Consider the following 26,335-nt stretch of genomic DNA (forward strand, 5'->3'; position numbering starts at 1 on the left):
AGCCTCGGTGTCCATCGAAAGATGATGGATAAAGAAGATGTGGTCTATGTATACAATGGAAGATTCCTCAGCCATTAGAAACGACAAATACCCACCATTTGCTTCAACGTGGAGGGACCTGGAGGGTATTATGCTGAGTGAAGTGAGTCAATCGGAGAAGGACAAACAGTGTATGTTCTCATTCATTTGGGGAATATAAATAATAGTGAAAGGGAATATAAGGGAAGGGAGAAGAAACATGTGGGAAATATCAGAAAGGGAGACAGAACATAAAGACTCCTAACTCTGGGAAATGAACTAGGGGTGGTGGAAGGGGAGGAGGGGGGGTGGGAGTGAATGGGTGACGGGCACTGGGGGTTATTCTGTATGTTAGTAAATTGAACACCAATAAAAAATTAAAAAAAAATAAAAATAAAAAAAATAAACATATCCCAACATGATAATGCGTTAGAACTCCTTGTAAGTAAAACTTCGACAGTGTTTGACCTGATATTCTCTTTTTCCCTCGTTCCAGTTTTGCAAAATGACGATACGTAGTTTGAAGTCTAGGTAATGTTTGTGGAATTGAAGTATGTCTATCTCCGCAGGGCTTCGTGATTGCATCTGGCCAGTAATCCTAGTTGGGTCTCTGGGGTTCCTCGAGTTGCCCTTACAGGAATATAAAAATGTACCTTGTTTCATTTTATTTTTTTTCCCATGATTTTATGTGTTTATCCATGAGAGACACAGAGAGAGAGGTAGAGACCCAGGCAGAGGGAGAAGCAGGCTCCCTGCGGAAAGCCTGATGCGGGACTTGATCCCGGGACCCCGGGGTCACGCCCTGAGCCAAAGGCAGATGCTCAACCCCTGAATCCCCCCAGATGCCCCTAAAACGTACCTTGTCTTAAAGGGACCATATAAACATATCTGCTCCATCAAAGAAGGCGGAAACCATTCCATCATCTGAAATCAGCCTCTTGGGGTCTATCCTTATTGACGCAGCTGCCTGCGGGTGTTCCTCTGGAGAGCTCGGTCTGCTTCTTGCACAGGCGGATAAAGGCAGGAGCCTGAGAAATGGGAGCAAGCTCTGGACTCAAACGGGTTGTTGGCCAAGTGGTGAACTTCCCTTGCGCAGAACCTCCCGAGGGCCCCGTAACAGGGATTTTGTGGATCCGCAAGGATTTCTCTTTGCCATAGAATCCGGCAATCCCGCCTCCTTGGTTTGCCACAATGCAGTCAATGCAGTTGTTTCCTCTGAAAAGGTCAGAATTATTTGAAAGAAAATCCAAATTTCCAATTCAGTAGTAAAGGTGATTGGAAAAATCCAAGTCTCAGGTCCTGAGACTGGGAACGGGGGAAATGTTATCTCAGACGCTGCTGATGTAGAAACACGTAGGAGCTCCGAGCTCCAGTGCGCACACCGTGTACGTGGGTTCGGGCATGTCACGGGTCTCGCTGTCCCTCTCGCTGGTCGGTGTCGTATGTACCAGCGGGAGTGTGTGCTGAGGAGGTCTATAGTCACAAATAAGAACATACGCTTTTCCTCCGTTACAATTGTTTCTATTAAAAAAACAAAAACAAAAAAAAAAAACAAATTTTCTGTAGCCTGAATGTAGAACAACTACGTCAGGAGTTTGAAAAGTACGAGGAAATAGGGGCACCTGCGGGGCTCAGCAGTTGAGCGTCTGCCTTCGGCTCAGGGCGTGACCCCAGGGTCCTGGGATCGAGTCCTGCCTCGGGTCCCCGCAGGGAGCCTGCTTCTCCCTCAGCCTGTGTCTCTGCCTCTCTCTATCTCTCTCTCTGTGTCTCTCAGGAATAAATAAATAAAATATTTTTTTAAAAAAAGAAAGAAAAGAGGAAATAAAAACCAGAACAATGCGGTTCAAGCTTAGAAAACTCCATCCCCATAATCTTGATTAAGCTGCGCTAAGTGCTTTCCGCGGTTTATCGCGCCTCATCTTCACGACGACCCTGTGAGGTGAGCAGCATCCCCACTCTGTAGATGAGAAAGGAAGCAAAACCATAGCTCTAGCCTGAGCTTCCTTTGTCTCTAAATCATACTGGTTTTGATAAAAGTAAACACCTCTCTCCTAGAGATCCCACCCCCCTTCAGCACGTGGAGACTCATCCATCCCTAGAAACGCGATGCTTCTTTTTTCTATCCTTCCCCAACCTGCACTTTCTATCACACGGAAATTAACAGTGGCTGTTAAAATTAATTTCCTAAAGATGAGGTTATAACACCAAACGTGTTATGTGAGGTTTCACTTGCAGCTCCCCTCTCCTTCGTGGACCCTCAAGGGCACGTGTGTGCCTCCAGCCCCAGCAGTGCCACCACCGGTCCCCTGCCCCCCCCCCCCCCGAGAACCCCGGACACGCAAGAACTTGGAAATTCTGTTTTCCTGCCATTGCTTCCATGACACACAACATTCACTCCCACATCACGCTTTATGGGGGTAACTCAGGTTATTAGGAATCCCAAGAGGCCTGTGTTCTTTCACACTCAAGATCAGATCTATTGGGGATCCTTGAGGGGCTCAGCGGTTGGGCGTCTGCCTTTGGCCCAGAGCGTGACCCCGGGGTCCTGGGATCGAATCCCATGTCGGGCTCCCTGCATGAAGCCTGCCTCTCCCTCTGCCTGGGTCTCTGCCTCTGTCTGTCTCTCTCTCTGTCTATAATGAATAAATAAAATCTAAAAAAAAAGTCGTATCTATTGAAATACACAGTCAAGAGTAATGTCATTTTCAGAATAAGCTTGAATCTGTCTTAATATATGTTCACAAAGTGGAATATTCTCAATTCTGGGTATATTTGCTTCACTCTTACTGGTCACGCAGGATGGTCCGTAGAGCTGTGACACCTGAGAATCGTTTACCGTTTCAGTGCGTGAATCGGGTGTCTGTGGTGTGGCCAGAACTGTTGGGTGTTCTAGCAGAGGTCTAGGCCGGGATGGCCCTGAACAGCGCTGCGCCTTTTCTCACCAAACTACGAGGCGGCCCGTTGTGTTTAAGCTCACAAGCGGGATGGAGCTTCAGGTCCTAGACCACACCCAAGGGCTGAGAAAGCTCCAACGAAGGAAAGTCCCATCCCCTGGGTCCTGTGGATTCCTAGTTTTGGTCTCTGAGGACCAGGAATTTGTACCACGAGGACAGCAGGAGTGGCCGGGGAAAGCACGTGTGCCCGTCTCGCTGCCACTGCCAACCAGGCCTGCATATTGTAGACTCAGTAGAGAACTACAGCTGAACGGGGCCTCAGAAGAATGGAATGGGCCCGGGAAGAGTTTTTCCCATAATTACTTGGTCAAGCTTTTTTTTTTATGAATTTATTTTTTATTGGTGTTCAATTTGCCAACATAGAGCATAACACCCAGTGCTCATCCCGTCAAGTGCCCCCCTCAGTGCCCGTCACCCAGTCACCCCCACCCCCCGTCCTCCTCCCCTTCCACCACCCCTAGTTCGTTTCCCTGAGTTAGGAGTCTCTCATGGTCTGTCTCCCTTTCTGACATTTCCCACTCATTTTTTCTCCTTTATTCCCTTTCACTATTATTTATATTCCCCAAATGAATGAGACCATATAATGTTTGTCCTTCTCCGATTGACTTACTTCACTCAGCATCATACCCTCCAGGTCCATCCACGTCGAAGGAAATAGTGGGTATTTGTCATTTCTAATGGCTGAGGAATATTCCATCGTATACACAGACCACATCTTCTTTATCCATCATCTTTCGATGGACACCGAGAGCCAGTCATTGTAACCAGTGGGGATGGATTTACTGATCCTTTGTCCGAGCTCTAAGGCGGGCGATAGCCCCCAAATCAAAATGTGGGTACGGTTGCCGCACAAGAGCCCGTAGATGCTGAGCAGGGGACGTTCATCTCTGTGATGCTCATAACTGTCGTAGCGGGCAGGCTCGTACCACACCTTCCTTGTAAGGCCCGGAGCTTCTTGATTCTCTGAAGTAGGTCACCAGGTGCAAGACTTTGACCCTTCATGAGCTCGAGCCCCTTTATAAGACCCAAAGCCAGTCCAATAGGAAAAGACATAGTGACGCTAGTTTGTGTCTGCAGTGGGTGCTTTTCTCCCTCCTCCGGGCCCATCTTCCACACCCGGCCCCGGGGCCATCCTCATCCCTTACAAGTCCCTTCTTCCCACCTTCACCTTGTCTGTTAGGAAGCCTTGCTGACTTCGAACACGTGCCTTCTCGCACCTTCTCTCTGCTCTCAGGACTTGGGGATGCCCGTCTAACGGGCAGCGGCCCAGCCCAGGCCCTGTCCCCACCCTCCCGACCGCATCTCAAAGCCTCTTGCTCCGGCACCAACAGGTATTGCGGAAATAGGCGAGAGATGGTTCATGTTTCAAGTGGCGTGGATCACTGGCGGAGGTTATCATTTACCTCCTCGGCTGGCCGGGGACAACGGAGCACGCTCTTCTGCGAACGATTTTCCACTGTTTGCTGGGAGGTTATTTCCTGAATTTGTATACACTTCCTCCTACGGGAGCTCTGGGGCGACATCTTCCAGAATCAGAAGTATGAACTTGAGGGGAATTCTCGTTTTATTTTCAGTTCATCGTGTGGGGTTTGACACACCAGTTTATATGTGACTAAATGCCTATCAGTACGGTCATCTCAGATGGGACTGTTGGGAGGACGTCTGTGTGTCTCGCTAAACGTAAGGAATCCAAACATACGGGCAGCCCGGGTGGCTCAGCGGTTTAGCGCCGCCTTCAGCCCAGGGCGTGCTCTCAGGTCCCGGGATCGAGTCCCCCATCAGGCTCCCCGCAGGGAGCCTGCTTCTCCCTCTGCCTGTGTCTCGGCCTCTCTCTGTGTGTCTCTCATGAATAAATAAATAAAACCCTAAAAAAAAAATCCAAACACATGTATCCTGGATAACAGGGACAACAAACATACATATGTATCGGTTATAAGATTTCCCTTCTTCCCTTTATTTCAATAGAGGCAAACGCAGGCGTCCATAGGTACATGAGCACCTGCAGGCCCAGGATAAACAAGTCCAGGACCAAGCGAGGAGCAGACACCGGGAGCTGTGCTCATTGTTCTTAAAGCCAGTCCTTCCAGCTCAGCGAGGGAGGAGTCGCCGCTGTCCGCTTTGTGCTGTCGCCGTGCCCCGGGAGCTGACCCGTCCCGTGGGTTCGGTAGACGACAGAGCCAGCTCCCTGTCTTCATGCCCCTCCCGGGGCGGGCAGCCAGCATCGCTGTTACATCACCCACCTGCTCACCCAGGTGTCCTACGAACACGGGGTGCTTGGCCCGAGCCGATCCCGAGGGACGGATGAGAAACGTGGAACACATAACGTGGGGCCCACAGTTCAGGTAGCGTCAGTCTAGGGAGAAGACAGGCAGGTATGTACGGTGTGGCCGAGGCTGTGACCCCTCCCGTGACGCAGCTCGCCCCAAGGTGTGGGGCACGGCAACCCCTCGAGAAGGCTCCACAGCTCTAGGCCCCAAGGCGGCCTCCGGGGGGTCAGCCTCGAGGGGTGGGCTCTCCAGATGCACCTGCGGAGCACCGGCTGCCCGCCCACCGCGGAATCCGCGCTTCTCATGGCCCTCGTCTGGGCCGTGAGGACGGCACCGTGGTACCCGGACGGGCAACACAAGGCCCCTGGAGAAGACTAGACGAAGTGGGTCTCTATGCGAAAATACCGCTTTCACGGGCAACTAACTGGACTCCAAAAAGGAAATAAGATGCAGCAAAACTTAGGGCTGGCAGGGCTGTGGAGGCAGGAGGCTCCCCTGTGCTCCTGGGGACGGGGGTCATTTTGGAGGATCCTTTAGCTGTATCTGAAATCATTTTCTTCGGCTTACTCTTTGACTCGGCAACCCCATTTCTAGCGATTTATCCCATCAGTGCAAGAAAGATGCATGAAGACATGTGCTCGTTACAGCGATCGTTGCTTGTCACGGACACTGGAAGCAAGAAATACCCAGCTGAGGAAGACCGGTAGTGAGCCGCGGTGATTCCGTACTATTGCATTAAGCAGGCGCACGTGAACTGATAAGAAGTCATCCGAGATGTGTTAAATGAACAAAAAATAAATAAATGAATAATAAAGCAAGTTCAAACAATACATAGAATAAGATGGTATTTCCATTTTGAAGAGGGGAGGAGAAACTCAGGTTCATGTGTAGAAAATTCTGGAAGGATACGCGGGAAACCATCGACAGTCATTACCCTGCGGTGTGGGACTGCCAGGACTAAGACAGAAGCAATACTTCTACGTATTTTTCACTTTGTAGCCTTTCACGGTATCTGAGTTAACCTTTTTGGTTGGTTGTTGTTGTTTTTGTTTCCTTAGAGTTTTTTTTTTAAATTGAAATAAAAGTAGCTTTAAGCTGCCAAAAATAATTTCCTACTATTTTTTCCTTTAAAGGATCACACTGGGCATAATCATATTAGGGACTCTAAGAAGTCTTACTTACTTGTGTTTAAAACAAGCATTTCAAAAATATGTTTGCCCAAAGAATTTCACTGTTGCTGCTCTGTTTTTTTTTTTTTTTAATTTATTTATGATAGTCACAGAGAGAGAGAGAGAGGCAGAGACACAGGCAGAGGGAGAAGCAGGCTCCATGCACCGGGAGCCCGACGTGGGATTCGATCCCGGGTCTCCAGGATCACACCCTGGGCCAAAGGCAGGCGCCAAACCGCTGCGCCACCCAGGGATCCCTTTTATTTTTATTTTTTGAGCACTGGGTGCTATTCTGTATGTTGGTAAATTGAACACCAATAAAAAATAAATTCATTAAAAAAAAGAAAAAAATGCATTTGAAAGACATTCATGCTCTGACTCTTAATATGTCACATGAGTCCTCCCGAGGCAACACTGATGTGAAGAAGCGAAGGACATCGTGACCGGCCTAGAGCCCCGCCACCCGGCGGTGGGAGACCATTTCTGGCTCAAGACCCAAAGGTCAATTGACGTCCTTCAAAACCTGACGGTGCCGTCAGGGTAGAGCCGGGGAGCGGGCTCGTTCAAACCAAGTAAACCTTGTGCTGTTTCTCGGGGGGGGGAAGAGCAGTCCAGAACTTTCTGTACCTCTTAGATGGTGGATCGTAGTTTCCTGGGAGAGCGAGGTGCTCTTTTCAACAGGGATGGGGGGAAACCCCACTATTAGAGTGGGGTCACGTTTGCTGCCCCCGATGTGTCCCGCATGAGCCTGTTCCCTCGAACCCCGAGGGCTTTTCCTTGGGTTTCCAAAGCGGCTGCTGTTCTCTGTTCATGCAGCCCCTTCTCCCAGGGAGAGAGTGAGGGACACATAAGGCAACGCTTCTCCTCAAAGGCGAGAGGGTAAAAATGAAGTAAGTGGAGGGAGGACTGGGAGTAAGCCCGTCTTTCCTCCGTGCCCGGCCCCTTTCAGCCTTCTGTACTTCCAGAACCTTCCTCCTCACTTAAAACCATAAAACTGAGTATAAATTGAGTATAAATCCTACAAAGTCCCTGCGACACTTGCCGTTGGAGGCCCTGGGGGTGCCCATGTGGGGCGCTCCCGAGGGGGATATGAAGTTGCCTGTGGCATGGCCAGGACGCTCAGAGGAGCTGGGCCTGGGTCCCCTACACATAGGAAAGGGGTCTTGGGGCACCCGAGGGCTCAGCCGGTGAAGCGGCTGCCTTGGGCTCAGGTCATGCATGATCTCAGGTCCTGGGATCGAGTCCCGCGAGGGGCTCCCCGCTCAGGGGGGCGTCTGCTTCTCCCTCTGCCTCCGCCCTTGCCTGTGCTCTCCCCAAATAAGTAAGTAAAACCTTTAAAAAAAAAGAAAGAGGTTGAGACTATTAACGAGCAAAGAGACCCACATGTGGCCTGTGGGGACGGTGCGGCCCAGCCTGATTCCTGAAGGGCCGCGGGTGCTCAGGCTTGTGTGGGCTGGTGCTGCCAGGGGCCCAGGAGGGGGCCCGCCCCCCGGTGAGTGGGGAGGCCCGTGGGACGCGGGCACCTGCTGGGCTCCCTGTCCTGGGGCCCCCGCCCCGGGAGGGGCTGACCTGTTGGAAGGGCCTGTGTGGCCGGGGGCAGGGGAGCTGAGCTTGCCCCTAACCCCATATATGGCTTCAGAAGTAGGACCGCAGAAATGGGGACAAACTCCGGTCACAAGCAGGAGGGGAACATCCCAAAATAATTCTTCTATATATCGGATTTTCTAGCACAACAGAAGAAATACATCTTTCTCCATTGTTTTAACTTGTCATCCACTAAATACTTAATCTATTTTAGGATTTGTTTCCAGAGATATCTATTTTGACTCATTGACTATTATTATCCATCAGTATTGGGCATTTTTAATCGCTGTGGCTCTAGAGTGTATTTAAATCTACGGCAAAGCAAGTCTTGACTCATTGATTTTTCATAAGAGTGGAACTATTCTCGTTGCTTTATTTTTTCCTTTAGGGTCATTTTTTTTCAAATTTCAAAAAATTCTTGTAGAATTAAGATTTCTTCTTTCTTACTAGTTATTGCTGGTATATATGGAAATCAATTTCATGTCAGAATTTTTTAATTTACTTGAAAGCTTTCATGTTGTGTCACTGTTGTTTTCAATTGTAAAATTTTCTTTCTTCCTAGTATTATAAATTTTATTTCTATTTTTTATCTTAAGACACTGATTAGAACAATATTATATACCGCCGGTATTTCTGAGCATGTTTGGTTTATGCTGATTTTACTGTGACAAATATCTATATTATTTCATTGTAAATATGATATAAACCATCAGTTTAAGAAAGATGTTTTGGGGACACCTGGGTGGCTCAGGGGTTGAGCGTCTGCCTTCAACCCAGGGTGTGACCCCGGGGTCCCGGGATCGAGTCCCGCATCGGGCTCCCTGCATGGAGCCTGCTTCTCCCTCAGTCTGTGTCTCTGCCTCTCTCTCTCTGGGTCTCTCATGAATAAGCAAATAAATAAATATATTTTTTTCAAAAAGATATTCTATTGAATTTTGAGAAAGCAATTTTTCTCATGTTGTATATTTTCTCCAATGAATTGATGTTAAATGTTAATGAATGCCTTTTAAATATATATTGAGATTATCGGGTTTTTCTTAATCATGTCTACTAATATAAAAGTGTACCTTCTAATATTAATAGAAAAATAGTTTGCAGTTTTGCATATGTATTTGTATGTGTAAATGTGATGTGTTTGTCTGAAATAAACATTGTACTAGCTTGACACTTTTAAACAAGCCGCAAGTAGAGCAACCAGATCCTGAAGTCATTTTTAAAAATTAACTTTTTGACTGTGTTTTCAATTTCTTTTATGTATTTTGGTTTATACTGATTTCCTTTACGTTGAGATCATTTTGATGACTTTTGTTTTCCAAGAAAAACCTCTCTGTTTCTTCAAGAGTTAAGAGTTTATCAGCCTGGGGGGCACCTGGGTGGCTCAGTGGGTTAAGCGTCCAGCTCTTGGTTTCGGCTCAGGTCATGAGCTCAGGCTGTGAGATGGAGCCCCCCTCGGGTTCTGCACCTGCTTCAGATTCTCTCTCTCCATCTCCCTCTGCCCCTCCCCCTGCTCATGCTCACTCTCCCACGCTCTTTCTCTAAAAAGAAAAAAATAAAGAACTTCTGTGTATCTGATACATCCTATCTGGCAGACAAAGGATTTTTCTGTGGGGAACGCTTGCCTGTCCTTGAGTGGGGTGGAAAAAAAACAAAACAAAAAAAAGAAATGAAATGTCTCCCCTGAGATGCCAAACCACATATCCACCCTCAGGCAGATTTGGTGCCAGAATTTATCCTGCCAGCATATTCCAAACATCTAGTTAAAGTAGTCATGGGCAGTATTGCCCCCAAGACATCTGGCAGAGATGAAAGGAAATCTCCAGAGGAACACTCTTTAAGCTTAGGCCTCAGAGAATTTCTCAGATGAAGTTGCTAGGAATTTTGGGCCTGGCAATAGGGAAAAATAAAAAAAAAAGAAAGAAAGAAATCACAAAACACACAAGGAAAACAGCATAATGAGCGTATGGCAGGAGCCATCCCAAACAACAAAAAGGGGAGTCAAACCCATGAAGACTGTAGATTTGGGAATAATCAAACACACAGTATAATACGCTATGTTTAAAGAAATAAAAGAGAAAGGAACAATCCAAGTGGATCATGCAGATTTGAAAGAAAGAGCTTTTACGAATGAAGAATAATGTAAATTCGAGTTCAATGGACAAATTAAACATCAGAGTAAACACAGATGAGGAGAGAACAGTAAACTGAAAGATAAATGAGAAGAAGCAACATAGACTGTAGTACGGGGAGATAGAAATGAGAAATATTAAAAAGAGACCCAGACACATGAAGATAGAATCAGAGCATCTGCTGTATCTATGATCCAAGTTCCACGAAGACAGAAATGGAGAAAGCGAGGAGGATGCTTTCCAAAGTTAATGACAAACATGAGTCTCCGGGTGCAGAAAACAAAGTCAAAGAAGGGAAGCCCAAGGAAACTCACACCTCGAGGTAGGCAAGTAACGGTGAAGAACCCCAAAGGCAAAGAGAAAACGATAGAAACGTCCAGATAGAAAAGAGAAATTACCCACGGAGGGCCTGACGTCAAACCGAGTTGGCTTCCTAACAGCACCAGTGAAAGCCGACCCATATGAGCAATAGTATCTTTAAAGGGCAGAGAGCAAGTATCTTCAATATGTCACCAAATGTCAAGGAAAACTATCCTGCGCAAAAGACATTTAAAAAAAAAAAAACAAAAAACCCTGCAATAGAACCTCATAAAGGAGCTTCAACATGAGACCCCGTGGGAGAAGGAAAGTGACCCTGGAGACAAGATGTGAGGCCCATGACGGGAGCTATAGATGGAGAGATACACATAAACACGAACAAAACTGAGTAAGTGAATCCTGGATGAAAACAAAAACAAAATCCAAACAGAAAAACATCCAAAAAGAAGCATAAAATCAGAATTAAAGTCTTCAAAAGTTCTCATATTATTCTGGAGAAGATTAAGATTGACTTTAATTTGGATGCTTCCGTCCACGGGTAATCGCCAAAAACAGAAACCAAGTATATAACTTCCAAACTAGTAAAGAGGAAAAATGAAATAAGGGGTAAAAGTGGTTTAAACAAAAAAGAAAGCAAAAAAAAAATTTTTTTTTTAATTTTAAAAAGAAACAAATGTTGGAAAAGTGGAATGAACGAAAAACAAAATAAACCGTAAGGCATTTCCAAATGTAAACAGCCAGACACCGGTGACATCGCTTCAATGTCAAGCAAACATTGTCAGAACTAAAAGGAGAAATTGGAAGTTTTACCGTATTCAAGGACAGATTTTTAATCCATTTCTTTCAGTAATTGATCAAGCGGACTAAATTCATAAGCATTTAGATTATTAGATTAGATTAGATTAGATTAGAACCACCCAACTGATAAAATTGTTTGAATGGACTGATTAAAATTTAATTCAGCAGAGGCGCCTGAGGGGCTCCGGGAGTGAAGCATCTGCCTTTGGCTCAGGTCATGATCTCAGGGTCCCGGGATCGAGTCCCGCGTCGGGCTCCCTACTCAGCAAGGCGTCTGCGTCTCCCTCTGCCCCTCCCCTTGCTCGTCCTTATTCTCTCTCTCTGAAATAAATAAAATCTTTTTAAAAATGTATTTTATTTGGGCTCCTGGGAGGCTCAGTCGGTTAAGCATCTGATTTCATGATTTCAGCTCAGCTCACGATCTTGGGGTCGTGAGATTGAGCCCTGCGTCGCTCTGTGCTGGGCGTGGAGCCTGCCTGGGATGCTCTCTCTCTCTCTCTCTCTCTCTCTCCCTCTCCCTTTGCCCCATTTGCCCCTCCCTCCCTTGTTCATTCCTTCTGTCAAAAATTAAATAAATAAATAAATAAATAAATAAATAAATACGATCTTTAAACAAATACATTTTATTATTCGTAGCATCATGTCTTTAAGCCTCTGTAACGCGTTAGTGCTTATTTTTGTGGCTGCTGTGACCATGGATCTGAGGCAGCTAATATCCTTGTTTCAGGACAGACTGTGGCAGGACGCAGCTTTGTCAGTGTGTCCGTCGGGAGCCTTCCCAGGCTCGGGGTTCCGCCCACTGCGGACGGAAACGCTGCCCCACTGCTAATAGTGGGGCTCCTGCCGCTGTACCGACCGTCAGCGCCTTGACCCCACTCAAAACCATAAACTAATGGCGATTGTAACAAAGAGGATGACAAGCGTTGATGGGGATGCAGAGAAATTAGAACCTTCGTGCCTCGCTGGTGGGGACGAGGAAGCAGCGCAGCCGCGGTGGGAAATCGATACGGTGATTCCTCAAATGTTTAAACATAGCATCACCATATGGTCCAGCCATTCCCCTTCTGGGCGTACTCCCAAAAGAACTGAAAGCAAGGCCTCAAATAGATCTGGGTGCACCGAGCTCATCGCAGCATTATTCACCGCAGCCGGGCGCTGGGGGGAGGCATAAAGGGTCTGCTGGATGGCGCCCCAGCGCCTGCTGCATCCCGACGCTGGAATACTATGCGGCCCTAAAGAGGAGGGGGAGTCAGACACCTGCTGCCACGTGGGCAAGTCTTATCGTGCTGGGTGAGAGAAGCTGGTCATGAAAGGACAGACATCGGCATTCCACGGAATGTCTGAGATTCAGAGGGGGAAGAACAACGGTGGTTGACGGGCTGGGGCAGGGGGAGCGAGGGGTCAGTGTTTCATGGGTATGGAGTTGGGGGGTTTTGAAGATTTTACTTATTTATTCATGAGAGACACAGAGAGAGACACAGCTTCTCTCTGAAGCTCCTGTTGCTCCGGCACAGAGGTCAGAACGGGGGCCCGCGGGCGCGTCCCAGTCGTGTGGCACTTCACAGAGAGCGGTGTTGGTGTGTCCCGGCCCAGTCAGCCCTGGCGACAGCGCGTGGGGCAAGCACCGCTGCTCCTCATTAGTGACGCGGGAAGGGGAGGCCCGAGGGGCGAGGTCGTCAGGGCCACGGGGCCGTCGGGCTTGCCTGAGCACCTGCCTTCCCGCTACCCGGGCGCGGAAGTGGTTGTGGGCTCGTGCGAGCTCACACTTAACGTGCCCGACGCCGAGTGCCGGGCTCGTGCAACCGAGTAACGAGAAGCACAAACTGACGTGGCTGCTGCCCTCCCGGTGACCGAGAATAGTGGAGCCGGTGACTCGCCGCCCCGAGTGCTCTTCACACGCCGTGGCTTGGGACGTGCTCCACATCCAAGCCGTAGTCACGCACCACTGGGACTTCGGCTTCGAAAGATGCCCTTTAATTTGAGGGTGGAGGGAGCTTTCCCTCCAAACCCATTGTCGCAGGTTGCAGCGATTCGTCAAAATTCTGCAAAGTGTCTGATTCCAATAAAAACAAGTAGCCAGGTTGTTCGCTCATTATGCAAGAACGGTTTCACTTGGGGCCCTAAATTTCCTTTTTTATTGTTCTTCTTGGAGGGGATGGCTAATGTAAGTGGGAGGGACCTGGCAAGGCCCCACGGCTGCCCTTAGGCATTTTACGAGCCCCCCCTCTGCCCCCCCGTTCCCCGCCCAGGACAAATGGCTGGGTCAGTGCAACCTTGAGGTTCTCAGCACGGGGCTGGCGTTCGCCGTCCTCGGAGGCCCGCCCCCCATCAGTGAGCTCAGAACCCCAACCCCTGTGCTCCACAGTGTCGACCCACTGGCTTTCTGTGCGTCTGGGAAGCTGTGGTACCTCGTTTGGTGTTGACACCCCCTTGTTGGGAGCAAGCCTCCCCGAATCTATTGCCTGGTTAACAGAAGTAATGTTCCCTGAGACAAGACGGCTGATGGGGCTTTTTTTTTCCTCTTAAGATTTTTTTTTTAAAGATTTTATTTATTTATTCATGAGAGACCCAGAGAGAGAGAGGCAGAGACCCAGGCAGAGGGAGCAGCAGGCTCCATGCAGGGAGCCCGACGTGGGACTCGATCCCAGGACCCTGGGGTCACGCCCTGGGCCAAAGGCAAATGCTCAGCGACGGAGCCACCTAAGCATCCCAAGACTGTATCTTTTTATTTTTTTTATTTTTTTTTTTTTTATTTTTTTTTCCAAGACTGTATCTTTTTAATGCCTTGATCACTTTGCATTCAACTTAAAACTTTACCCGATTTTCCGTATTCCGTGAAAGAGCGAAAGACACAAAGCTGACGGGCATTATTTGAAACTGTGAAAATATAGCAAAAAAAAAAAAAAAAATCAGTGGCAAATCAAAATGGGAAATAGTTCCTCGTTATAGGTGAGGTCTTACTCTTAACGCTGCTTCAAAGATAAAGAAATTATGAAGTCAAGCCTATTTTTAAAGAGAGGCTTTTTTTTTTTTTTTTTTGAAAGTGAAGTTCTTTGATTGTGGCATTAATAGAACTGCAACAGAATGGTATGTGGTCCCTTTAACGTAAAATGAGTAAGTGTTTGCTGAGCGACTCCTTTGTTCTCAGACCGTGAGGACAGCCTGCGCCACGTACGAGACGCAGCCCCTGCCCCGGAGAGCGCAGGGTTCAGTGGATGAGAGAAGCGGGACACACCGATAAATCTGACCGCACCCACGGCGGAAGCTGCTAGGCGTTGCTCTTCCCCCTTCCTCCGGTTCTTTGCAAGATCTGCAAGGGTCTCCTCTAAAACACCTCGGGACTCTGTCCTCCCCTTGGTTTTGAGTGTCGGAGACGGCCTAAGCTGGCGGCCGAGGGCGAGACTGTTTTCCCTGTAGACTTACTGCCTGATGATTGTGATTCATTCAAACCAGGTTTGAAACGCTGCAGGTGCTTCCCTTCAAGAGGTGTCTTTGTGTTCCTCTCACACCAGAGTCGCCCGACGTCGGGCCTTCCCTCGTGGTCCACACCACCGTCCCATTTGGGGTCATGCACATGGAGCGCAGCACCGAGGACGTGCAGGAGCTCATCCTCCAGCAGCTGGAAACCGTTTTGCCAGGCCTGCCTCGACCAGCGGCCGCCAAATGCCAGAGGTGGAGACATTCACAGGTAATCGGGGAATCCGGGGGCGAGGGCACAGTCTCCTCCGTCAGCGCTGACCCGGTGAGCCGGCCTGACTCCTCTCTCTCATCTCCGCCACTTCGTAGCGAAAGAAACGAGCGATGTGGTCCCGGGAACGACTCTTCGGTTGCCTCAGGTGCAACCGTACACGTCCTCAGGTCGTCTTAGCCCGTTATTTCTCAACGAGAGATGCGTGCAACGTTCCCCAGGGTTGTGTTCAAAGCATCGCAAGGCGTCTACACCCTGAAAATCTGGGGTTTCCTATGCAGGCAAGGCAGGTTATATATCAAAATGCAGCTGTTTCTCTGGGTTTTTTTCCTAAATCAGTACTGTGGTTATATAGAAACCACTGGAACCTCCCAAATTTTTTTGCAATATGTCAAAGTAACCTTGTAAGTATATTTTGCTACCACAATTTTCATTTTTATTAAGTTCCCACTTTGGTTTTGACTGCCGCTGGCAAAGCTCCTTGGGAGACAAAGATGAATATGTGTATAATTCAGCTACTTGAGCTGTTTTTCTGGGTTAGATAAACCTGCTGATTGCTCTCCTCGCTCAGACTTTGAGCTCTTTACACTAAGTAAATGTTGACTTTTCTGAAAATCTCTGCATATTCCAGCAGAAGTTTGTGGGTATTTGTAGAAAAAGTCTTTTGATCTGTAAACTTCGCCGTAAAGCCATCTGGGGCCAGAGGAGCAAAGGGCAGAAGGAGAAAATCAGCGGCGACCTGTCTATTTTTTCCCAAGATTTCCGAGCCCGTTGGTTGACCGAAGTATCGGCACAGCCGGTTACCCAACTTGGGAAGCCTTTTAAAAAGATGGTATTGTGAGAAATTGCAGCAGATTTTGTATATTTTACAGGGCTTCCCAAAATCAGAGGAAATGGCAAATTATTTCCTAAAATACTGCGGCATGTCTGTGTGTTTACCCGCGTCTTCTCAAGTTCAATTATACAGTGAACCTTTGGGGAAAATATTTACTTTAACGTATCATGGTCACTTTGGAAGACTTCACTTTTTCCTTTTAAAAGCATTGAAAAATCTCATAGCTAATGTCCTTAAGTGCTACTTAACTCAATTTTAGGTTGGCTTGAAAAAGAAGACGGGGAAATCATCCCGTCGATATAATTTGAAGCTAGATGTATTACGCAGCAAGTCATTTTGCAATTTATAAATATTCCTTTAAAAGAAACAACAGTTTGTGAGTTTCTTCTTGTGACTTCCGCAAAGTAAGTTAATAAACTGAAAAGATGGGTCTTATTTCTTCAAATTTAATGTGTTAATAGAAATAGATTTGTGCTCTAACCACAAAATGACCTATTCAAAGTTGTGCAATATCACAAAATTTAATAAAAAATATTTGAACACAAAGTACATCCAAACCCTAGCCATGATTTTTATTACAGTTTGGATGTTCTCTCTTGAAATCAACCCAGGGCATTTACAGCTCTGTTGTCACAAAGTCTACGTCAGCTGCAAAGTCTAAAAGGGAGTAAGTTGTTTCATTAAAACTTAGAAGTTTGCATTTTTTCAGTATTCATACTCCTCTTAAAGTACCTTGGGCATCATTCTACAAAGCAGAACGCTGTCATTTTTGCCAGAGATCTTGCCTACACTGGGAGATAGGGGATGGTGATGTCGGATAGATAGATGCTAGGTCAGATAGATAGATGATAGGTAGATAGATAGATAGATAGATAGATAGATAGATAGATAGATGATAGAGAGATAGATAAGTGATAGATAGATGAGAGATAGATGATAGATGATAAATGATAGATGATAGATAGATGATAGATGATAGATGATAGAGAGATGATAGATGATAGATGATAGCGAGATAGATGATAGATATAGATAGATAGATGATAGATGATAGATCGATAGATAATAGATGATAGATAGATGATAGAGAGATGATAGATGATAGAGGGATAGATGATTGATAGACAGATAATAGATAGATGATAAATAATCTCCCACATCACCTCAGAAAAAGGAATAATGAATGACAGGTCCAGAGACATAATAGGATTTAACTAGTTTTCAGTTATTGTTCCCAAGAGAACATTTCTCCAGGGCTTTTCAAAGATCCATAGTGACCTTTGAAATTGGACATAAATGCATGCCGCCTCTTGCCTTGCCAGCCCAGAACACGTGCTCTAGCTTAAACAAGCTCATCGCGTGTGTCCGTGAATGCAGTCATGGGAGCGCGTCCACGAATACGGACATGGGTGCGTGTCCATGAATACGGACATGGGTGCGTGTCCATGAATATGGTCTACTACATGCATGGACTGAAGGGAAGGATTGTGTAGGAACAGGAACAAAAATGAAAGAGGATCGGGATCCCTGGGTGGCACAGCGGTTTAGTGTCTGCCTTTGGCCCAGGGCACGATCCTGGAGACCCGGGATCGAATCCCACGTCGGGCTCCCGGTGCATGGAGCCTGCTTCTCCCTCTGCCTCTCTCTCTCTCTGTGACTATCATAAATAAGTAAAAAAATTTTAAAAAAGAAAAAAAAAGATTAAAAAAAATGAAAGAGGATCAACCACCTGGTTTTGAACTTCCCTTCATTTCTGAGAAGAGGTGCAATCCCCATACTGGGGAAATCCCACCCATACTTTCTTCCAGCCTGGGTCCCACACTATGTTCCTTTCTTTTCCTCCTTCCCCTCTCCTCTTCCACCCCAAACGTCTCTTAGTCTTCATATTCCATCCCCTTTCGTTTTCTTCCCCCTTTCTGATGAACAGATGATAGAGCCCTTCAAACCCTCATTTTATGAAATCCTCATGTCCCCCACCCCCGGAAGCAATAGGTGGCGTGGATTCCCCATGCTAGATCCCTCAGGGATTGATTCTTTGTTTCGATTCGTTTTATTTTCCCCCTTTCTCTCTTCTTCTGGGATCCCTGCACTGCACCCTGGCACCCAATGGCTGCGAAGGGGAGGGGAGAAGAGGGAGAGAGCGACCAATCATGAGCACCCATACTGTGGCAGGTAGGAGCTGGGCCTTCAAACGTGTGATCTCTGGACATCGAAAGCCTGCTAAGGGGGCTAGCTTTAACCCACTCTAGCGATGAGAAAACTGAGGCCTCAAAGCCATGACATAAATCCCCTGAGGTCCCCGGCTAGTAATGACAAAATCAGGCGTCCCGCCTGCCAGTCCCTCCTGCTCATCACTGACCCGCTGTATGATGTGGCTGCTGCAACAAGCCACCACAAGCCACCACAAGCTCAGTAGCTCAAAACAACGTAAATGTCTCATCTTACGGCTCTGGAGATCAGAAGTTCATGACGGGCTAAAGTCAAAGGGCGGGCAGGCTGTATTTCTTTCTGCAGTCTCTAGAGGACGACCCAGGTTCCCGCCTTTTACGTTTTTTAGAAGTTGCCCACATTCCTTGGCTCGAGGCCCTTCCTCCACGTTCAGAGTCAGCGATAGTTGGTCAGATCCCGTCATGCATCACTCTGGCCGTTGCTTTTGCCACTACTCTCCCTCGAGGACCTTGTGATTCCTGTGGACCTGCCTGGATATTCCAGGAAAATCTCCCGATCTTGGGTTCAAGTGATGAGCAATGTTTATTCCAGCTGCACCTTTCATTCTGCCTGCGACGCAGCCCTGGCAGGTGCTGGGGATTAGGGTGTGGACATCTTGGGTCGGGGTGAGGGGAACATGACTTCCGTCCCCGACTTCCTCGTGGGTTCTTTTAGAGGCATATCTCCCGCTATCCTCATCAAACCTCCAGAGCGAGCATCACCCCCGTGGACGCCCCTCTCAGCAAGTGGCCGCTATCTGGAAGGGGTCAGGGGGTATTAGGGGTGGGGGCCACTTCTGGTGCCCCGCTGCTGCTCTGCTGTGCCTGGGCTGCCTATAATGTCACTTACCCACGGTGACGGGAGCGGGGAGACAGATGTCCGTTATTGCTCATTTGCTCGCTTGCTGTGCGCATCTAAGGAATGCCTGCGGTACGCCCACGACCCTGCTCACGGGACCGCAGGGGCTAAGATTTGCGGACGGCCTTCTCCCAAGGCACTCAGCTGAATTTTTGGTCTTGAGTAAGATGATGGTGCACGCTTGTGGGCGCGGCTCTGCTGGGAGAAAAGAAGAAGATGAAGGAGGAAGGCGGCTCTGTGCCTCCCATTTGGGTTTGAATAAAACGCTTGAGGAGGTGGATGCAAACTTAGCAAAGCGATGGCAGGTTTTCATGGTCCCCAGTCCTCCCTTCGGCGCTCTTTGCCCTCCATCATTTACAGGTTTATGCAGTTCACGTAACTCGATGTCTAAGCTGTGATGCGTCGCATTACAGTTTCTGTAACCCGTAGGAGAGTAACGGATGCAGAGATGCCTTTCCGTGACCCTCGACGGGACAGGCGATCAGTTCAACGACCCTAACACTCTCGCTGCTATTCGCTGTGCGTTCCCCCTGTTCGGGGTCTTACCGTGATGCCTTCCTCAAACTATAGTCAATGCCTGATTCGCTTGTGAGTTTAAGTTTCCCCACCTTTCTTCAGTCCCCGAAAATGCCAGCGGCCCCCTCCTCCACTTTGTGTAGCACCCTCATGGATTAATCTCTTTAAAATAAAAACAGAGCAATGAGCAAAAAGAAAATAACCGAATGTATTTTCAAATACCAAGGGAATCAGGAGAGGAGTTTAAGATACATCGGTATCTCTGGCAAGATAAATGGATCCGGACTCACCTCTTATGCTTTGCAGCACTAAGAGGAATCAAGCGTCTTCTGTAGTTACAGGGTTTTTTGGTGTTTGTTTTTACTTAGTCTTTTGCCCTGAGAGGCAGTCTGTTCGTATTTTGTAAGGGAAAAAAATCATGAACTCCTTAAGAATCTGATAGAAGCTGGGGCACCTGGGTGGCACGGACAGTTAAGCATCAGACTCTTGATTTCAGCTCAGGTCATGATCTCAGGGTTGTGAGTTCGAGCCCCAAGTTGGGCTCCATACTCTGCCCTCAGCCTACTTGAGATTTTCTCTGATCCTCCCTCCCCCTTGGCTCATGTGCTCGCTCGCTTCCTCTCTTTCTCTCTTTCAAATAAATATTTTAGAAGAAAATCTGATAGTAGCTATGAGCATGAAGGTTCTCATCATTTCAAAATATGCATGTACATGCGATCACAAAAATTGCATACAATTATGAGGATTTCTAAACAACCTAGTCTTCCCATGAGTCCAGCATCAAGAGTACCTGCTATAAATGTTATACTCCTATATCCTGTGCGATTTAAGAGCCCTTCACAGCCCCGTCTTGTGTTGCAGTCAAGGAAACAATTCCACAACCAAAAGAAATTAAAATACAGGCGTATCTTATTTTATTGCACTTGGCTTTATTGCATGTCATAAGATATTGTGGGTTTTGTTTTTTTTGTTTTTTTTTTTTTGTTTTTTTTTTACACAAGATTTCTGGCAACCCTCAGTGGAGCAAATCTATCAGCACCATTTTTTTTTACCAACAGAATGTGCTCACTTCATGTGTCTGGGTCATATTTTGGTAATTCTCACATTATTTCCAGCTTTCTCATTGTTATTATATTGATGACGGTGATCTGTGCTCAGTGGTTATGCCTCGCTGAAAGCTTAGACAATGGTGAGCACTTTGTAGCAATAAAAATATGTTTAAATTAAGGCATGTATGTTTTTGAAGACGTAATGCTATTGCACACTCAATTGGCTACGGTGTAGTGTAAACATAACTTTCCTGCGCACGGGAAACCGAAAGAATTCCTCTGATTCGCCCAATTGCAATTCTCGCATTTTTGCGGTGGTCTGAAACCGAAGCCATGGTATCTCCAAGGTAGGCTTGGAACTCCAGTCTTTACAAGTACCTTCTCTGAAACTTTGAAGAATATCCAAAATTTGTCATCCTCGCCGGTACTTTTGGAAGTCTATCTTCTCACTCTCTATACCTCCTGCTTCTGGAAGCTCCCACACCTTCCCTGTGCGGTCCGTACCTCTCAATTCCCCACTGAAATTTCTCTGACCAGCAGCCCTGTGGTTTATCTCCTCCCACCTGTCCTCCCTTCAGCCTCCTCTTCACATTCTTCACTTCTGATCTATCTTTTTCCCCCCATTTTGGCTTCTTCATTACCTCAGTTGGCATAGTCCTCCCCATGAGTAGAAGGAATTACATGAGAAAAGAAGAAATGTACAACGGCTTATGGCCAGAATTTTCCTTAGTGGTTGGTGTTTGGTGGGGGAGCAAGTGCACACACCAAAGAGCCTGAGACCACCTCGTACTTACACTCTTCCCCTCCGTGAGGTTAATTTCGGGTGTGTGATTGTGCCTAGGTCAGCCCTGGAAGGTCAAGTGATAATTGATATTTTCAATTTTTTTCATTCTTATGCATTTTCTATTATATCGCCCTCATTATCTTGTTTTGCCTAGGTTGGAACTAGAAGGCAGTGATTGTATAAACATGCCAAAATTACAAACCCAAAGGATTGTCCTCTTCAAAGTAGTCGGTCACCTTGATAAGCTACACCCTTATTCCAACAAGATGGCGCACCTCTTTCAGAGCCCGGCGTGTCTTCCTTGGCCAACCATTGGTTGGATCAGGCCCTTGGAATTTGAGCTTTAATTCAATGTTTTAGGAACAAAGTCACTTGGACTTAAATCTTTTTAATTAAATAAATGGCCGATTCTGACACTTTTCTTAAATGGTACAGACTCACACATACAGCTTTCCAGTTTAAGTACTTTGAAAAAATAACCGTTGTGTTTAAGAGTTAAAATATGCCCCGGGTATTGCCTGCTAGTTTATGACCACAGTAAAATTGTGCTCTGTTGATCATTCGGCCCCTAGCCCTGTGATTTTTTTCTCCCATATTTGTGCTCTATAATTTCTGGAGTTTTAATAATTTTTTAAGATTTTATTTATTTATTCAGATAGAGAGAGAGAGAGGCAGAGACACAGGCAGAGGGAGAAGCAGGCTCCATGCTGGGGGCCCGACGCGGGACTCGATCCCAGGACTCCAGGATCGTGCCCTGGGCCAAAGGCAGGCGCCAAACCGCTGAGCCACCCAGGGATCCCCAATTTCTGGAGTTTTAATAATGTGATTATGATCTTGGACTCTGGCATCAGACAGGTTTAGGTTCAAAGGCCAGCTCTCAGTGGGCCTCTGACAGGCCAGACTGGCACTCCAGGTCCCAAGGCCCATCCATGAACGGTAACAACTGAACCTCCCTCATAAGGCTGTGGTTGGAATGAAATGGGGCAACACAGTAGAAAACATTTACCACAGATGCTAGTACAAGGCAAGTTCTCAGGAGATATTACTAAACGGGGAGGAAGAGAAGGTGGGGCCACTTCCTAGTATCTGAGCTCATGTATCCCTGTCCCCTTGTTTTCTTTTTTAACATTATTTTATTTTTTTAATTTTATTTAAATTCAGTTATTTAACATATAATGTATTGTTAGTTTCAGGGTAGAGGGCAGTGATTCATCAGTCTTACATAACACCCAGTGCTCATGACATCACGTGCCTTCCTGAATGCCTATCACCCCGTTACTCCATCCCCCCTCCCTTGCTTTCTTTTCTTGACTACCTCTCTTCGTGGCCACATGCTGTCCTACTTTTTTGCTTTTCTTACTCTCTTTTCAGAGTTTCTCTCTGTCGTGTTCTCTGCTTCACTTATGCAAATAGTTCTGGACAGGCATGTTTCCGAAGGACTGATTCAATGCCAGGGACTACGACAAGTAGTCGTATCATAGGGAGTGTTGAATAACATCAGAGCAAAGTGAAACCAAAGAGATGGATTTCTGTGGACACAAGGAACTCTTGTCAGTTGGTTTTTTTTTTTTAAGCTTATACATTTTTCAGCTTCTTGCTATTTATTCCCAGACTGACTTGCACATTTTTTAGTGTTTGGTAGTTAAACACATTTATGCCACTTATGCCATGAGTCAACATTTCCTGGCATGAAATTATGGCCGCAGGAGCGCTCTCGCCTATGTGCCATGAGTTTCTGGTAATGTATGGAGAGCCCAAACAGGCCCCTTGGGGATCAGTGGACTGTGGCATGAGCCAGTCCATCCACAGCAGGCCACCTAACAGGTGTCGGTACTAAGTACTCCATTGCGTAATCTCCCACCTCTTTGTCACTGGCTCATTACTAACGAGTTGTTTCAGTTTATATGAGGTAACTGCATATGTGTGAGATCATTGGCTGAGAAGTTCTGATCATTGAATTAGGGATGTACAGTCACAGTTTAATTGAAGTTTATATGAGCAGATATTTCCCCTTTTGACAAAATTCCATATTATGCAAACTATTAAATGTTTTAACACATAGGAATTTAATTAAATCATTTTTTTCTGCAGTACTCATGAGACTGGCCCTACCATGTATTCAGTATCACACTTTTTCAGAACTAATTATTTTGAACAGCATTACTTTATAGAAAACTTTCTCAAAGAATCTGTGTCATTTCTCCTGGACAAATGCTATATATATTCATCTGCAGTCAGTATTACTACTTAAAACTTGATGATGACTGTTACTGTATGGGTGTGGACACCCCAGGAGAAATAAGCCCTATTCCAGCACTATTCCATAAAGCATAAGTCTACTTGATCTATTTAGGGTAGACATCAGTATTATGCTATAAAACCAACAAACAGAAAAGTTCAGTTGACAAAGGCTATTTATATCCATATTAGAAATTAATCATGTATATTCATGTTTCCATTTTTTTTCATGTTTCCGTTTAACACACCTATATTGAGCTCCTACTCTGTGCCAGACATTATGCAGGATTCTAAAGATTTTATTTATTTATTTGAGAGAGACACAGAGAGAGCATGAGCAGAGAGAGGGAGAAGCCAGCTCTCCACTGAGGAGGGGGCCCAGTGTGGGGCTCGATCCCAGGACCCTGGGGTCATGACCTGAGCTGAAGGCAAACACTTAACCCACTGAGCCACCCCAGTGCCCCAACATTATATAGGATTCTAAAGACTCAAAGACAGCTCCCTTCTTTCAAGCTTCCATATAATCAGCAAAGCTAACCAAAAAGCAGATAATCATGATGTAGTGTGGTTTGCCATAAGAAAGTCATGTATAATATACACTGTGAACACAGAGAGCTGGAGGAGAGAGTGGTAGTACATAGCTTCCTAAGAGAGGATGTTACTTGAGCTAAATCTTACACACTGAAGTCAGAGAGGCAAAAGGAATGATGTTGGAATGATGTTCCAACAACAGGTGCAGTTCCAGAGGTGGGAGAGTGCAAGGTGCATTCTTTCTTTTCACCTTGGTCTTTGCACCTGGGTCTAAAGCACTTCTATAGACATGACCAACCACATCATCATTTTATCATAGTGTGTGTGTGTGTGTGTATGTGTGTGTATTCATTATATATTCTCCTAGATATTCATTCTCTCTGTCTCAAAAATGCCATTTATTTTTTATTTATTTTTTAACCATTTATTGATTTTAGAGGGAGAGCATGCATGCGCCCATTGAGGGAAGGACAGAATTTCAAGCCAACTGCCCGCTGAGTGCAGAACTTGACACCAGGCTTGATCTCATGACCTTGAGATCAGGACCTGAGCCAAAATCAAGAGTCAGCCACCCAGGTGCCCCACAAACAATGCAATTTATTAATTCTCTAGTTTATGTAGCTCCCTGGGCTTTGTACTTAACTCGCTTCACCCTCCAAGCACTGTGTGGAGTGTCTACTCCTTCTCCATTGCACAGATGAGGAAGTTGGGAAGTAGATGCTCAGTACATTGCGTGAGGTTCTTCCAGTGGGAAGTGGCAAAACTGGAATTCAACCACAGGTCTGTTCAAAAGCGAGTGCTTTCAAACACTTCACTCTACTGCCAGTAATTGTTTGAGTTCTGGCTTTCCCCCAAGTATGACACATTCTTCTATCATCATCCTTTTGCTGCTGTCAGCTAGAAATAATAGTTAACATTTACGCTCTGATTTTAGAAAGCACTTTTATACTTCTTTTCATTTGATCCTCACAACAATTCTAACCGATCAGGAAGTAAATATTACTATCTTTGCTTTAAATGAAGAAACTGGGGTTCATGTTGCATGGTTGTTGCCTAACGTGACGCAACCAGTAAGTAGCAAAATAGAGATTGGATGTTTCATTTTAGATTCAGAAGTCCACATTTCACACTGTATGCAAAAATGAACTAAACATGGATCATAGACCATAAAACCTTAAACTATAAAACTTCTAGAAGAAACCATAAGAGAAAAGCTTTACAATATTGAGTTTGGCAAACACGTGTCTTAGATAAGACACAAAAAGCACAAATTATAAAATAATAGATTGATAAATCAGGCTTGATAAAAATTAAAAACAATGTCTTTGAAAGACACTGTTAAGAAAATAAAAGGACAAGACACAGACTTGGAGAAAACATTTGCAAAAACATATATCTGATAAGAGACTAGTGCCCAGAATATATAAAGAACTGTCACAAATCAGTAATAAGAAAATGGCCCAATTATTTAAAAGTTATTTGGAAGGGCAACTTTACTAAAGAAGAGGTATGAATTTAACCCTGTAGATGTAATTCTACAATGAAAACTTTGAGACATTGCTGAAAGAAATTAAGAAAGACTTAAATACAGGAAAATACACTTTATGTTCATAGATTTGGAGTTTTTGGGGCTTTTTAGGTAAACTCTGTGCCCATTGTGGGGCTTGAACTCATGACCCCAAGATCAGGAGTTACATGCTCTACCAACTGAGCCAGCCAACTCTCCCAGGAGACTCAATATTTTAAAGGCAATATTACCCAGAGTGATCTACAGACTCATTGTAATCGCTATCAAGTTCTCAATAGCCTTTGCAGAAATGCCGACCCCAAAATTTATATGGAGTTGCAAGGACCCCAAATAGCTAAAACAATCTCAAAAAAGAACAAACTAGAGGACTTACACTTTCTTATTTCTAAACTTACTACAAAGCTACCCTAATCTAAACAATGTGATATTGGCCTAAGAATAGACGTATAGATTAACGGAATAGAACCAAGCATCTGGAAAGAAATCTTATGTTAATTGATTTCTGATAAGTTTCCCCAAGAAATTCAATGGAAATAATAGTCTCTTTAACACATAGTGCTGATAACTGGATATGCACATCCAAAATAATGAAGTTGGTCCCTTAACTTACATCACATGCAAAAACTCACCAAAATGGATTAAAAATCTAATTATACAAGCTAAAATCATAAAATCTTGGAAGAAAACATAAGGGTAGATCTTCACAACTTTGTATTTGGCAATGGTTTCTTAGATATAACACCAAAAGCATAAGCAACAAGAGAAAAAAACAAATAATTTGGACTTCATAAAAATTCATAACTTTTGTGCATCTAAGGATTATCAAGAAAGTAAAACAACAACTCATAGAATGGGAGAAAATATTT

At 45.6% G+C, this 26,335-nt stretch overlaps 1 protein-coding gene across 9 annotated transcripts in view; it reads left to right on the forward strand.

Moving 5' to 3' along the window:
* The window catches only part of RNLS (renalase, FAD dependent amine oxidase), a 277,111-nt gene that overhangs the window by 204,098 nt on the left and 46,678 nt on the right, over window positions 1-26,335 (forward strand). For 6 of the 9 annotated variants that reach the window (XR_012019565.1, XR_012019566.1, XM_072803699.1 and 3 more), the window contains exon 6: window positions 14,747-14,922. The exons of 1 other annotated variant lie outside the window; for it this stretch is intronic. Coding sequence is in view for 6 of the 8 variants with exons in the window: in XM_072803699.1 (XP_072659800.1) it covers window positions 14,747-14,922 (176 nt within the window). In the remaining 2 variants the exon portion in view is untranslated. Of the gene's footprint in view, window positions 1-14,746; window positions 14,923-15,020; window positions 16,184-26,335 lie in introns of those variants that run through there. 2 more of the 9 variants (XM_072803694.1, XM_072803696.1) reach the window with 2 other exon arrangements.

Source organism: Canis lupus, chromosome 27 (genome assembly GCF_048164855.1).
Source record: "Canis lupus baileyi chromosome 27, mCanLup2.hap1, whole genome shotgun sequence".
NCBI classification, from domain to species: domain Eukaryota; kingdom Metazoa; phylum Chordata; class Mammalia; order Carnivora; family Canidae; genus Canis; species Canis lupus.